At 41.4% G+C, this 15221-nt stretch overlaps 1 protein-coding gene across 2 annotated transcripts in view; it reads left to right on the top strand.

Annotated features, from left to right (window-relative positions):
* CORO1C (coronin 1C) overlaps nucleotides 1–15221 on the top strand; it is an 83313-nt gene that overhangs the window by 17242 nt on the left and 50850 nt on the right. For both annotated transcript variants that reach the window (XM_029224618.1, XM_029224612.1), the window contains exon 2: nucleotides 12931–13130. In XM_029224618.1, the coding sequence (XP_029080451.1) occupies nucleotides 12936–13130 (195 nt within the window). In that variant the 5' untranslated portion in view covers nucleotides 12931–12935. The remainder of the gene's footprint in view (nucleotides 1–12930; nucleotides 13131–15221) is intronic.

Here is a 15221-nt window from a genome sequence, read left to right as displayed (position 1 = left end):
AATGAGATTACTCTGTTTTTTTTGACATTGCTACTTTTGCTATGGCTAGCCTTATGAGGGTCTTCATAAAAATGCCTTAAAAAAATGCCTTAAAAAAAACACCACAAAACGATCTTGGAGTCCAGTAATTTCATTTCCTGGTATAAGTATATTGCCAAAGAATTATGAAAATTTTATTCCAAGAGAAACTCCATCTGACTAAGTAGTGGAAACAGACTTAGCAAGTTTGAACAGTCGTACACAGTGTGCTTTCCCCCAGTTGTTGATAAGAAAAGTAGGTCATCAGTATAGAAAGAGTATTTTGAAACACATTCGTCATTAATTTTTAAGTGAGAGTGCTGGGCCAGTCATGGTGGTAAAAGTTCTGCAGTTGGGATGAGAGCTCTTGGGATTAATTTGGCTCTTTGAAGAGAGAGGCAGAGTCCAGCTTCCGAGCCTGATCTCCTGTGGGGCACTTTAGGGAGATGCTAGCAGCTCAGAGGATTCTACTCAGTTCCACTGCGTTGTCTGGGCAGGCAACGCCTGCTGCTGTCTCTGATGGGGGTTTCTTCAGCAGTCCTTTCTTAAAGCTCCAGGGAGGGGTATAGTGGGTGTGTTTATAAAGATGCTGGTGATAAGCAGAAAACTGGGAGATAGAGGGATTGTAAACATGTCATCCTGACACATTATGTTCTGAAAAATCTGCTCTTCCTTTGATAATGTAGTAAAAAAAAATTCTGTCATTGAAGAGCTAGAGATGACCCCTACAACCTTGTAATCTCATGTGTTAGTAACTGTAAAATTCATGTCGTGTCATTCTTCTTTATTTTAAGGGAGTTCCAGGCCCTTTTCGGGCATCTTTTAGTTGTAAAGGCGTCTCTCTTTAATACAAGTGTGAGAGAGTGGATTTGAGGATTTGGGGTTTCTGTATTTAGGATCTTTTATCTGTTGCTATTTTGCTCTCCATGTCACGCTCATTTCTTTTTTTTTAAATTTCAGCCTTACTGAGTGTAGTTGACACACCGAATTGTAAGATATTTAAAGTGGGCCTCGCGGTGATTTGATGTACGTACATAGCTCGTTTGGTCTCTTGTCAGACTGAGTTTTCAGCAGTCACTCTCAGAGCTGCACGTCTCACTCTGTCATTGGGGAGCGGGGAGCGCCTGTGTTGATGGCAGGCAGCCCCCACTTCTTTTTGTAACCAGTTCCTAAAATGAGTACAGAATTGTAAAGTGTGAAAGTCGAGTCCTTTTCTTAGAAAGCTTTAAAAAGAGTAAAAACCTGTCCGTTGCACCTTACCTTTTAGAACTTGTTCTTGATGTGTTGATTCCAGCCTTTTAGGCATGTCGGTTCAGGCTCTTGGACAGTTGAGCACAGAGCCCTCTGGCCTAAGCCTGAGGGTTTTCAGTCAGAAGCAAAGACTGGTTTCCTTTGGCACAGCTAATGCGCTCTCTCGTTGGTCTCAGCATATTTGAATGCGAACAGCCAGTTTGTGTATTGTATAAAGTGTGAGCCAAGCGCAGTTTCCTATTTAAAAACGGCACCAACAGGCCAGGTGGAACTGTGAGCTGTGGAGGCAGCACCCCATGGAGCGGTTCTGAGAGGCATCACTGGCTGACGTGGGAAAGCCAAACTGTATGTGTGTGTGGAGTTTATCACTGAAAAAGTATGAAAGTTCAGGGGGTGAAAAGTTGAATTGCTCCGTACTTTGTGGTTCGAGGTCATCGTGTCTCTCTCCGAAGTCCTTTATCTTTGGGCGAGTCACACAGTGTCTCTGGGCTGAAAATGAAAGTCCGGAACTGGTGACCCTTTTTACTCCAGGCTTCTGTGAGGACCCAGCCTGGATGTTTCTTGGTAAATCCGACTTGCATTTCTTTGTCTTTTCATTCCAAGAAACGTTTAAAAACCAAAATGATAATGGGTTCTTGAGTCGAAACAAAGTGCACTTAGAGTCGGTACGCCTCCTTCTTGGCATTTTAACCTAGTACCTGGGTGGATAATGGGATGAAAGCGTTTGGAAGGCTATAATGAGCGTGAATTTTCACCCTTTACTTTCGCCATTCTTGGTGTCATGATAAATTGAACCAACATAAGGGCTGTTCCATACTTGCAGTCAGTTGTCTTAAGTGGAGTGCAAACCTTTCAGCCTTAGCTGCTGTGTATGAGGAATGTTGTGTATCTATCTGACTTTCTGCTCTGCTTTATATAAAGCAAATTGTTGCATGCGGTCTGTTTTCTTCCTTCGTAAAACAACTTCTATTAAAGTAGGTAAATTAGGCGTATTTTTCTTGAGTATCTCGTATATGAATCTGTTAACTAAGGAACTGGATGCAGTACAAATGATTTGTTAGGTGAACTCTTCAAGTGTCACTGATGAATTTTGTTTAAGGACATTCAAAAAAAAGCACAGCCGTCTCATATCCAAAAATGATGAACGTTGAATTTTTGTATTTAATCAGAGCACCTCCCGTATTTGCTTTCGGTGTCTGCTTTCTTGTGAATGTGTCTTCTACGTAGGCTTACATATTACCGTTCTAACTTCTTACAAAGAATTTTTAACTGTTGGCATTGCCATTTAAATAACTGATTTCGGGACATTTGTTTCCTCCTCTGCTGTCCTGCTTGCCACTTTCTATTAAATAACGTGTCCGATCTCTCCCACATTAAAAAGGGCCAGAAAAGCATCAACTTAGAGGGAATGTGTTCTTTCCCTATTGGGACATTCTGGAGTCTCCTGTGGTTGCTGCTGGCTAGGGGACGTGCTCAGCCTTCTGAGTCCTTGAGTAATTGACGCTCTGGAATGGTCTCAGCTAATGTGCTGAGCAGGATCTTGCTGCTAGTAGGGGTTTTCCTGTATGTGTTCCTAGCAGGATGTGTTTCCTTTCATACAAACCATAGAAGTGCATCTGCTGGAATCTTTAAACAGGAAAATGTCAAAATTGTCGTCATTTTTTATGAGATTGATGGAAGTAGACAGAGAGAATAGAGAAAAGGTAGTAACATTTATTTAGGTGTTTTGAGTATATTTTATTTGGTGCCATTACAGTATTGTAAACACCCTGTCTTGTTTACATTTTTCCCTCCCAACACCCAACACATTTCTTGTATGGCCTGTGAAATAAATTTTCTCTGTAACTTGACTAGGCAGTACCATAAGAAGCATGCCTTCACACTCCCCTGGAGGTTGAGGATGATCAACTGACTGTAAGATGGAAATTTTCTTCTGAGAATGATTTTCATCAAACTTTACTCTGATGCTTATAAAATAAGTCCTTAAACCATGGACCTTATTTTTACAGCTTGTTCTTGGTTAAGATGTTTACCCAACATGTAAAGAAAATTTTAATCATTTTTGTTTCCTTAGATGAGCTGCTAAGTATTGTGGATCTTGGTAGTCAGCTTTTAGATTTTCTTTATTTGGAGCTGAAAACAAGAATATATTATCTACCCATTAGAAATTTATGTGGGAATGTAAAATTGGTGCAGCCACTATGGAAAATGGTATGGAGGTTCCTCAAAAAATTAAAAATAGAGCTACCATATGATCCAGCAATTCCACTTCTGGGTATTTATCCAAAGGAAACTAAATCACTGTCTTGAAAAGATATCTGCACCCCTGTGTTCACTGCAGTATTATTTACAATAGCCAAGATAGTGGAAACAACCTAAGTGTCCATTAACAGATAAATGGATGGGAAAATGTGGTATGATGGAATATTATTCAGCCATCAAAAAGAAGGAAATCCTGCCATTTGTGACAACATGGGTGGATATTGAGGGCATTATCCTAAGTGAAGTAAGTCAGATAGCGAAAGACAAATAACATTTCAATATATCAGGGGTCCACAGCCTGTTAGGAATCAGGCCACACAGCAGGAGGTGAGTGGTGGGCGAGCGAGTGAAGCTTCATCTGCTGCTCCCCATGGCTCACATTACCGCCTGAGCCATCCCCGCCACGCCATCTCGCCTCGGTCCGTGGAAAAATTGTTTTCCATGAAACCGGTTCCTGGCGCCAGAAAAGGTTGGGGACTGCTGCTCTATATCACTTAACATGTTGAATCTTAAAAATGAAAACAAAACCAAAACAAAACCCAAACTCATGGAGACAGCACAGTTTGGTGGTTGCCAGAGGTGGTGGATTAGGGGGGTGGATGAAATGGGTGAAGGGGTCTAAAGGTACAAACTTCCAGTTATAAGATGTAATGTACAGCATGGTGACTATAAAAAAGATAGATAAATTAAAAAGAGGTTTACTACGATGGCTGCTGGACAATCAAGACTTAACTCTTGCTTGGCCTTCAGTATCATCTAGAAACTTGGGCAGAGGAGACATGTGTCTTTGTTTCTAAAACTGAGGTTTCAACCACATCTTAGAGAGAGCATTTCAGAGTTGGGCCTGTGCTCTCAACCTGCTCTCACATTGTCTTTCAAAGACACCTCAGTTTTTATTATAATGAAAACCATTCTAGAATAGTCCCAGTCTTATTGGAAATTTGGGCAGGCCTATTATAAGGCCTTGGGTAAGGTTTGTAATTCCCAACATTTTGTGGAAATTAAAAACCACGTTGCATTTTCTCTAAAATCAGTTTATTTTGAAATTTGTAAACATTTCTTTCATTTGCTTAATGAATGACTTATTGCTACATTGTCTCCCTCCTTATTACTACGAGGATCCTTTATTACTGTGATAATTGCTAAGAAAAGGCCCTATGCAGTTTGAAGAATTTGTACTTGAAAGACCTAATGAGCAGGCAACCTCTCCAACGTTGAACTCTGACAAGACATTTAAAATTGAGAACTTCCCTGGTGGTCCAGTGGTTAAGACTCCGGGTTTCCACTGCAGGGGGCATGGGTTCTATCCCTGGTGGGGGAAGTTATGCATGCCTTGGGGTGTGCCACCCCCCACCCCCACAAAATTGAATGTACTCTATCCTTGGACTTTGTGTCTATGTATTAGTTCAGGATTCTTTCACTTACTCCTTTTAATGTAACTGAAAATTAGATTTCTTTATAAAATGCTTTAGTTTTGGGGACACTCTAGTTTATAATTTGGAACAAGATATTTAATAAAAGAACGCCTAAGTTTGATGATATGACATTTGGAAATTTATAGCCAAGCGTTTAAAAAATTGGTGAAACACTAATACCATTTGATAATGCAGGCCTCTTTCTTGAGAAGAGGGTTTTTTTTTTGTAGTAAACAGCATGCTGAGGTGGGAGAACATAAAATTTTGTAAAGGTTCCTTGATAACTGATACTAGTTCATTAACGTGAAAATCATACTTTTGGCTCATAATCAGTAGGAAATTGATTTGGGTTTTCTCCCTTTGGGTAGGGAAACCTATTAGCAGTCTCTTAAATAACAATTGTTGACATTTATGGGACAGTGCTTATTACTATGCTTCAGATTCTATGCTAGGTACTTTGCAGGTTTTTAAAGAACAGCTTTATTGAGGTATAATTCACATATCATACAACTCACCCTACTTGAAGTGTACATCAGTGCTTTTTAATATGTTCACAAATATGTGCAACTATCACCACAAATTACAGAATATTTCCATCACTTGGGAAAGAAGCCCTGTGCTCTTTAGCTGTAACCTGCTATTCTGCAGTACCGCTTCCTCCCCTCCAAGCAACTGCTAATTTACTTTCTGTGTCTCTAGGTTTGCCTATTCTGGGCTTTTGTGTGAATAGAAATCATAATATGTAGACTTTTGTAATTGGCTTCTTAGCGTAATATTTTCAAGGTTTATCCAAGTTGTAGCATGTATTAGTAAGTACTTTATTTTATTTTATTTTTAAAATATTTACTTATTTATTTAGGCTGCGCTGGGTCTTAGTTGCGTCATGCAGGTTCTTTAGTTGCGGCATGCGGAATCTTTAGTTGTGGCGTGCGAACTCTTAGTTGCAGCATGCATGTGGGATCTAGTTCCCTGACCAGGGATCGAACCCGGGCCCCCTGCACTGGGAGCTCAGAGTCTTAGCCACTGGACCTCCAGGGAAGTCCCCGACTTTTTTTCTTTTTAATTTCCAAATAACATCCCATTGTGTGGATATATCACATTTTGTTTTTCCGTTCATCCAGTGGATATCCAACACATGGGTTGTTTTCACCCTTTGGCTGCTCTGAATACGCTGCTATGAAAATTCCTGTACAAGTATTTGTGTGAATACCTGTTTTCATTTCTTTTGGGTATATTCTTAGTTGTGGAATTTCAGGGTCACATCATAACTCTGTTTAATCGTTTCAGAACTACCAGACTGCTTTCCAAAGCAGCTGCACCATTTTACATTCCCGCTACCAGTGTATGAGGGTTCTGATTTCTCTGCATCCTCATCCATACTTGTTATTCTCTGGCCTGATATTAGCCATCCTAGTGGGTGTGAAGTGGTATTTTATTGTGGTTTTGATTTACATTTCCCCAATGGCTAAAGATGTCCAGCACCTTTTCATGTGCTTATTGGATGTTTATGTATCTTTTTTGGAAAGATATCTATTCAAGTACTTTGCTCATTTTTAAATTGGATTATTTGTCTTTTTATTATCGAGTTGTAGGAATTTTTTATATATTCTAGATACAAGTGCCTTATCAGATATATGATTTACAAAAATTTTCTCCCATTCTGTGGGTTGTCTTTTCACTTTCTTGTTGGTGACTTTGAAGCACAGAGGTTTTTAATTTTGATGAGGTCCATTTTGTACACTTTTTATTTTGTTGCTTGTGCTTTTGCTGTCATATCTAAGAATCCTTTGCCAGATCCAAGGTCATGAAGATTTATTCCTATGTTTTCTCCCAAGAGTTTTAAAGTTTTAAGCCCTTATAGTTATATCTTTGATCAATTTTGAGTTAATTATTTTATATGATGTGAGGTCAGGGTCCAGCTTCTTCTGTATGTGGCTATTCAATGGTCCCAGCACCATTTGTTGAAAAGACTTATTTTTCCCCTCATTGAATGGTTTTGGTACCCTTGTCGAAATCGCTTGACCAAAGATGTATGAATTTATTTCTGCGCTTTCAGTTCTATTCCGTTGGCCTACATGTCTGTCCTTGTTCTGATTTTGTCAGATTTCTGCGAGACGATCATGTGATTTTTGGTTTTTATCTGATTGATACATGTTACATTAATTGATTTTCAGATGTCACACCAACCTTGCATTGTGGGATAAGTCCCACTTGGTCATGGTGTATAATCCTTTTCATGTGTTGCTAGATTTGGTCTGCTAGTATTTTGTTGGGGATTTTTGTGTCTATATTTATAAAAGATATTAGTCTAGTTTTCTTGTGATGTCTTTGTCTGATTTTGGTATCAGAGTAATACTGGCCTCATAAAATTTGTTTGGAAATTTGTTCCTGTCTATTCTTTGTAAAAATTGGTGAAGAACTGGTATTAATTCTCTAAATATTTGATAGACTTCAGCAGTGAAGCCATCTGGACCTGGGTTGTCAGATGTTGTTTTTAATTCTTATGATGGGTATCATCCCCTTCATTTTATAGATGAGGAAACGGAGGCTCGTAAAGGTTAGTGGCAGAGCTGGGATTTGAATCTGGATTACGGATGATAACAATAGCTGACATTTATTGTGTATTTAGTTATGTGTTTTTAACCAGACAGGGTGCTTTAACGAAATCATCTCCTGCTATAGTCCCATTAGCAAGTGCTCATTTAATGATCACTTTAACTTTATATGTAATGTACCCATTTCCAGATAGAGAATCTGACACTTAAGGAGATTATGACTTTGCCCTACTGAACCACGGCCAGGAAGTAAATGGTACAGCTGTGCTTCTCACTCACAAGGTTGCCTGACTCTGGAGCCTGCCCTCTTAATTGCCTTTCTCTACTGTGCGCAGCAAAAGCAGCTGTGCCACATGTGGGCAGCTGAGCCCAGATCAGATTCGACCTTGGATGTGAACGGCCTGGCCCAGACAGCACAGCACTCCGGGAGCCCCGGCTTTTCTCACTCTCTCTGCTCTGTAGCTAACTGTCCTCCATGGTTGTAGCAAAAGAACCTATCATTCTGACTTCGTGTAGTTAGATGAAAATTTATGTAACATACGTCACTCTGTGTAATACAGAAATGACTTTTAAAGGTGTGTCAGCCAGCTGGCAGATTTGTGTGATGTCTTTCAGTGAAGACATTCAAAGCACTTTCCATATTTATGTTAATATTCATATTGTTGGTGAGATTAGATGGTATCTTGGCCTATTTGAGTGGAGAGGAAAGATTGTCTCCATTTTTCAGGTTGAAGGGCTTCCTCAAATGTCCGTTCACATTGATTAGTGGGCCCCAGAAAACTGACCCAGTGCCTGTGTGGGTAGCGGGGCTGGGTGGGTGGCGGACCTCACAGAGGGTGGTGAGGGCTGACTTCCTGTGGGGCAGGGGGGGTGCTATCTCAGCCAGGCAGCCAGCCTTCTGGGAGCTTCCAGAACACAGGGCTGGAGGCTCCCCTGTACAGGACCAGGTCGTCTGTGTGGTACCTGCTGGTACCCGTGCTCACCTGTGCTGGTGTTGTTCTGTCCAGGGCCTGCCCTGTGGCTTCTGGGGCGGGTGAGGGGTGGCCCCTGACGGTGCAGCACTCAGGAGCAGAGCTGGGTGTCTAGCTGCTCCTAATTAGGCTTTTGGTCAGTTTTCCCTGCAGCTCCTCTCCCACATCTGTTTCCCTTCTGAGTGCTCGGCGGTTTCACGGTGGGCCTGGTGTCCTTCTGTGAGCCGCTCCTCCTGAGACCTCAGCTGAGTGGAGAACACTCACTTCTGTCAGTTACACTTGCCTGACAGCTTTCCTCTTCCACGGTTTTGCGGTCACATTTGCTCTCTTGTAGGCTCCTTTCCAGTGTTCTTTCGCTTGTCCTTTGGTGTTTATACCAGCTTTTATTCCTTTCCTGTCATTTTGTTAGGATTTCAGGAAGGAGTGGAGGTAAAATGCCATTTGTGTTTCTTTTGTAGATTACCTCTTCATGTACTTTGTGTAATTTCCTACTGGGATTTTCATGTTTGGAATCTATAAAAACTTCATATATGAAGGATATCAACTCTTTGGCATATGGTGTAATTCTCCCTTCTTCTTTGTTAACTTTACTTTTGAAACACTTGCTGGAAGGTAATGGCAGGGATTCTGGCTTCTGCTCACTTGTGCAGATGGTCGGGTAGGGAAATGGATCCTGAGACCAGCTGGCTGTACATTGGCTTTTGTGTGGATGTGCTTTTCTTTTGGTTTTCACCACCTCGTGGAAGCTGTCTTATCTCCTCTAGTTTGAGAAGTATTCATACTGTTTCACACATGGAGGACCCCGGCCAAGTGGAAGCAAGTCATTTGCCATCTCCTCCACCAGGTGCTCTCAGCCTCGGGTCCTGGTGGTCAGCTGGGAAGGTGTGGCAGCAGCTGGGCTGAGGAACACGCCTGCTCACCAGCCTGCCAAGGCTTTGTCACCTCAGCCCAGCCACACGCCCTAGGCTTGGAGAGAGGCTGCTTCTGCACATGCCTTGAAAGGGTAGAAGGAGACTGGCAAAACTAACTTCTCTCCTTTTGTGCTTAGCAGTGGGCCCAGAGCCACGAGGAAGGGAATTCAAGGGGAGGAATTAGCAGCAGCCCCACATGTGTCCCATTTGGCATGAGTGGACAGGTGTTAGTTAGCCCTCCTGTCCTTGGGGATCAGGGGCACTTGTTTTCAGCTGAGCTGTGAAGGTTTGACTGTGTTCCATCTCCACTTGTGTTTTCTCGTGGCTCCTTCCTCCCTAGCCTGCATGAACAGAATGTCCTGGCATTAGCAGATGGGAAAAGGACACTGTGGTGCAGCCCAGGAGACCTCAGGCAGGTGGGGCTTCTGATCCTAAAGCCTGAACGCTGTCAGCGCACATGTCAGTTGGACAACCCAGTGGAAGTTGGGGTCCAAAATGACCCATGAGGAAGCCTGGGAACACCAGCTTGGTGTCACTTCCTGTCCCCTAGGCCCTCTGGTTTACTTGGGAAGTGGCTGTGGTGAGTGATCAGCTCTGACATCCTGGTTTCCATTACGCTCCCTGAGTTTTTCTGTTCCTCTGTCTCACTGCCGCTGCCGGGATCACTCCAGGCCTTTCTCAGGCCCGGTTCACCATCACAGCCTCTTAGCCCATCCCCTTGCTTTTCGCTTCTTGCTGTCTTAAGAGGTCCAGTGTGCTAGCGTTAGACCTCTTGTCATCCTCGTCTCTACTTTCCATTAAAATTTTTGCTACTCTTTCCCAAGACGTGGCTTTTGCCCCATGGTAGCAGTCAGACTTCTGGTAGCAGTCAGCACCAGGAGTTTGGTTCCGAGTTGCTCTGATTGTCCTGCCTGTGTTGGAAGCCTCTTGAAGGCAAGGGTGGTTTGCTTGTGCTGAATTCTCCACTGCATGTAGTTGGTCTTGTGGAAACACTCGTGAGCAGTCTCCGCTCTCAGACCAGAGTGCTGATGTCTGGAGAAAAAGCTGAAAAATGGAAAAATTGCCTTGGCAGACTGAGGAAAAAGCCACAATATCATAATTTGGGGGAGGAAGGATTCCTCAGTTTCAGATCTATCAGATAACTTCACTTTGGAGTTTCCTTATCTGTAAAAGGGGAGGGTGGGTTAGAGTGGATTGTCTTTCCATTCCCACCCAACTCTGAAAGGCTAATTTCCCTTCATTCTTTTTTTTTTTTTTTACATCTTTATTGGAGTATAATTGCTTTACAATGGTGTGTTAGTTTCTGCTTTATAACAAAGTGAATCAGTTATACATATACATATGTTCCCATATCTCTTCCCTCTTGCGTCTCCCTCCCTCCCACCCTCCCTCCCCATCCCACCCCTCCAGGCGGTCACAGAGCACCGAGATGATATCCCTGTGCTATGCGGCTGCTTCCCACTAGCTATCTACCCCACGCTTGATAGTGTATATATATGTCCATGCCTCTTCCTTGCTTTGTCACAGCTCACCCCTCCCCCTCCCCATATCCTCAAGTCCGTTCTCCAGTAGGTCTGTGTCCTTATTCCTGTCTTACTCCTAGGTTCTTCATGACATTTTTTTCCCTTTAATTCCATATATATGTGTTAACATACGGTATTTGTCTTTCTCCTTCTGACTTACTTCACTCTGTATGACAGACTCTAGGTCTATCCACCTCATTACAAATAGCTCAATTTCGTTTCTTTTTATGGCTGAGTAATATTCCATTGTATATATCTGCCACATCTTCTTTAACCATTCATCCGATGATGGGCACTTAGGTTGTCTCCATCTCCGGGCTATCGTAAATAGAGCTGCAATGAACATTTTGGTACATGACTCCTTTTGAATTATGTTTTTCTCAGGGTATATGCCCAGTAGTGGGATTGCTGGGTCATATGGTAGTTCTATTTGTAGTTTTTTAAGGAACCTCCATACTGTTCTCCATAGTGGCTGTACCAATTCACATTCCCACCAGCAGTGCAGGAGTGTTCCCTTTTCTCCACACCCTCTCCAGCATTTATTGTTTGTAGATTTTTTGATGATGGCCATTCTGACTGGTGTGAGATGATATCTCATTGTAGTTTTGATTTGCATTTCTCTAATGATTAATGATGTTGAGCATTCTTTCATGTGTTTGTTGGCAGTCTGTATATCTTCTTTGGAGAAATGTCTATTTAGGTCTTCTGCCCACTTTTGGATTGGGTTGTTTGTTTTTTTGTTATTGAGCTGCATGAGCTGCTTATAAATTTTGGAGATTAATCCTTTGTCAGTTGCTTCATTTGCAAATATTTTCTCCCATTCTGAGGGTTGTCTTTTGGTCGTGTTTATGGTTTCCTTTGCTGTGCAAAAGCTTTGAAGCTTCATTAGGTCCCATTTGTTTATTTTTGTTTTTATTTCCATTTCTCTAGGAGGTGGGTCAAAAAGGATCTTGCTGTGATTTATGTCATAGAGTGTTCTGCCTATGTTTTCCTCTAAGAGTTTGATAGTTTCTGGCCTTACATTTAGGTCTTTAATCCATTTTGAGCTTATTTTTGTGTATGGTGTTAGGGAGTGATCTAATCTTATACTTTTACATGTACCTGTCCAGTTTTCCCAGCACCACTTATTGAAGAGGCTGTCCTTTCTCCACATTCCTGCCTCCTTTATCAAAGATAAGGTGACCATATGTGCCTGGGTTTATCTCTGGGCTTTCTATCCTGTTCCACTGATCTATCTTTCTGTTTTTGTGCCAGTACCATACTGTCTTGATTACTGTAGCTTTGTAGTATAGTCTGAAGTCAGGGAGCCTGATTCCTCCAGCTCCGTTTTTCGTTTTCAAGATTGCTTTGGCTATTCGGGGTCTTTTGTGTTTCCATACAAATTGTGAAATTTTTTGTTCTAGTTCTGTGAAAAATGCCAGTGGTAGTTTGATAGGGATTGCATTGAATCTGTAGATTGCTTTGGGTAGTACAGTCATTTTCACAATGTTGATTCTTCCAATCCAAGAACATGGTATATCTCTCCATCTATTTGTATCATCTTTAATTTCTTTCATCAGTGTCTTATAATTTTCTGCATACAGGTCTTTTGTCTCCTTAGGTAGGTTTATTCCTAGATATTTTATTCTTTTTGTTGCAATGGTAAATGGGAGTGTTTTCTTGATTTCACTTTCAGATTTTTCATCATTAGTGTATAGGAATGCCAGAGATTTCTGTGCATTAATTTTGTATCCTGCTACTTTCCTTCATTCTTTACCTTGATCTTTCTCTTGAAATTAAAACTGTTGAGCTGTTTCTGGATCTTGAGTTAGGAATTTTTCATTTCTTTGTCATGCTTGTCCTGACACATTTTGCAGTTTTCTCTGGCTACGTGCTGCTAAAGGAAATTTGGATTTGCCATTTGGCTACATTTTAGGAGAGCAGACAAAATGCCATACCATTCTGTTATTTTTCAGCTTTTCATTTGTAAAAGTAAAGCTTTCACTAAGGGGCATGATTTTAATGTACTTTTTGTTCTCCCACAGACACGATGAGGCGAGTGGTACGACAGAGCAAGTTTCGCCATGTATTTGGACAAGCGGTGAAAAATGACCAGTGTTACGATGATATCCGGGTTTCTCGAGTGACCTGGGATAGTTCCTTTTGTGCTGTCAATCCCAGATTCGTTGCCATAATCATAGAAGCGAGTGGGGGAGGAGCGTTCCTTGTACTCCCTTTGCACAAGGTAAGTCATCTGACTTTCCATCCTGTGAGACACCCTCTGGTAATCTCTGTTTAGTCTGTAATAGATTGATTTTGGAGATTGATAGTCACTAAGCATTGTGTGATTTCTAGGAACATTAGACTTGGATGTAATTGAGCTTAAGTTCCACACGCTTTACTAATAACCACATCAGTTTTTCTCTGACAGAGAATCATTAAACAGAATGGCAAATTCTGTTCTGGGTGTGCCCTCTACGGATGAAAAAGATTCTTATAATGATGCTGTGAGCATGGACAGGCACAGGAATTTTATGATTTGGTTCATAATCATCCACGTTTCATAAAAGTTTTTCCCCAAAGTGCAATTTTAGAAACAGTTATGTTTTTAAATGGGCAGAAATTGATAAGATCATAAGGGAATCTTTTTTGTGTGTGAGGTCATGAGGACTGAGACTTTTTGGTTTTGCTTTGTTTTTGGTTTTGAATGGTAAATGGGATGAGGGCTCAAGAAAATGTCCGCGAACAATGCAGATTTCAAGTCTGGACAGTAGTAGGTTTCAGCATAGGATCTAAACAGCGTTAACAAGCGGTGGAAATAAAGGCTCTGTGTTGAAAGTGGTTCTGTGTGAGTTTGAACCCGCTGGGCTTCCTAGTTCTCCCTTCTCCTGACTTTATCCTTCCAGAGAGCCCTCTCCAGTATAGGGGAGAAGATTGGAGATTTGTAATTTTCTGCCTGTTCTTGAAAATTGTAGATGAAAGTCTGTACTAGCTTTAACAGGAAATCCCAGAACTGCAAATAATGGGGGGTGGGAAACACCATGAAGAGAGAGCTTGGAAAGAGTCATTTTCTGATTAGCTTTTAGGAGGAAAATAAGTTTGGTGAGTCCTGAGCCCTAATGATAAGGATGCAGATGTTGGGTCATGTTACAGCTGTTTCCACTCTGCTGGGAACAGTGGGTCTCCCTGAGTCTGAGCCATGCCTAGTAGAGGCATGTCTCATCATAATGGACCATGTGATTCTGAAAGTGGTTACAGTAACATGAATTTCTGTCAAAGTATTGTATTTTGGTGTTTTTTCCTTAGGAAAACTCTTGCTGGGAAAACTTCCAATTCTCTTGTACTTTTCATTCTCTCAGATGCTCATGACTAACTTGTTTTATTTTAACATCTGATTTGTATCTCAGTGGCTGGATTGATGTGATATTACACAATAGAACCATCTCACTACAGAGGAGATGGATGCCTTTGGGGAACAAATCTGACATATGTTTCCAAACGTACTTTCTTATTGGCGAAGTTGTTAATCATGTCTAAAGGAGAATCTTTTCATTAAATTGAAATTAAATTTTCTACTCAGATACTTTTGCTTTTGTGGAGGAGATTGTTGTTTCAGTGATGAACAATACATTACACTATTGTAGCTGTACTTACCTGATTTGGGAGTGGGGGTTGGAGTTTAATGCCAGTCGCGTTTGATCTCCACGACTTTCTAGTCGATTTGTTCACCAAGAGCAAGGAGCATTTGGAAACTTGACTTTTCAGTTGTGGGTCTTATGGCAGCCAGCTGAGAAGACACCTCAGCTTGTCAACCAAGGTCAGGCACTGAAGTACCGTGATCTCTTTTGAGTTCAAGAGGGATAAATTTATGACTTTTTGCTTCAAAGAAGGAGAATAAGCCAATTAAGAAGCCCCAAATAAACTTTTGAATGGCTAATCTTCCTCCAAGTTCAGACAGTTCTCTTCAAGTCCCACATTCACAAAAGGCTCTGTGAGCCCACCTTTGCTTTCACAAACCGTGGGAAACTTAGAGTTACATTTATACTGTTTAAGGGAGCCCTGTGTGCAGGTCCTAAGCTAACTGGATCTTATGCTTTGATTTTCAGTTGCATTAAGTGACCAATACCTAATAAATAGGTTTTATTATTTTGTTCTTCAACCAGCTGTATAGGAATTGGGACAGAATAAGTTGCTTCAGAAATTATCATGTTTGAACGAAACATTGGTTTTTGGAGGAGCCTCGAGGGTCTGTCTTTTTCCCAGGCTTATAATACATCCTGTGTGGCTCTACTCCTTAAATATTAATTTGTGTTGGAAGAGGTGACATTGGCATAAA

This window comes from Monodon monoceros, unplaced genomic scaffold (genome assembly GCF_005190385.1).
Source record: "Monodon monoceros isolate NGI ecotype Baffin Bay Population unplaced genomic scaffold, NGI_Narwhal_1 Super_Scaffold_1, whole genome shotgun sequence".
In the NCBI taxonomy this organism is placed as follows: domain Eukaryota; kingdom Metazoa; phylum Chordata; class Mammalia; order Artiodactyla; family Monodontidae; genus Monodon; species Monodon monoceros.
This window is presented reverse-complemented; position numbering and strand designations above follow the sequence as displayed.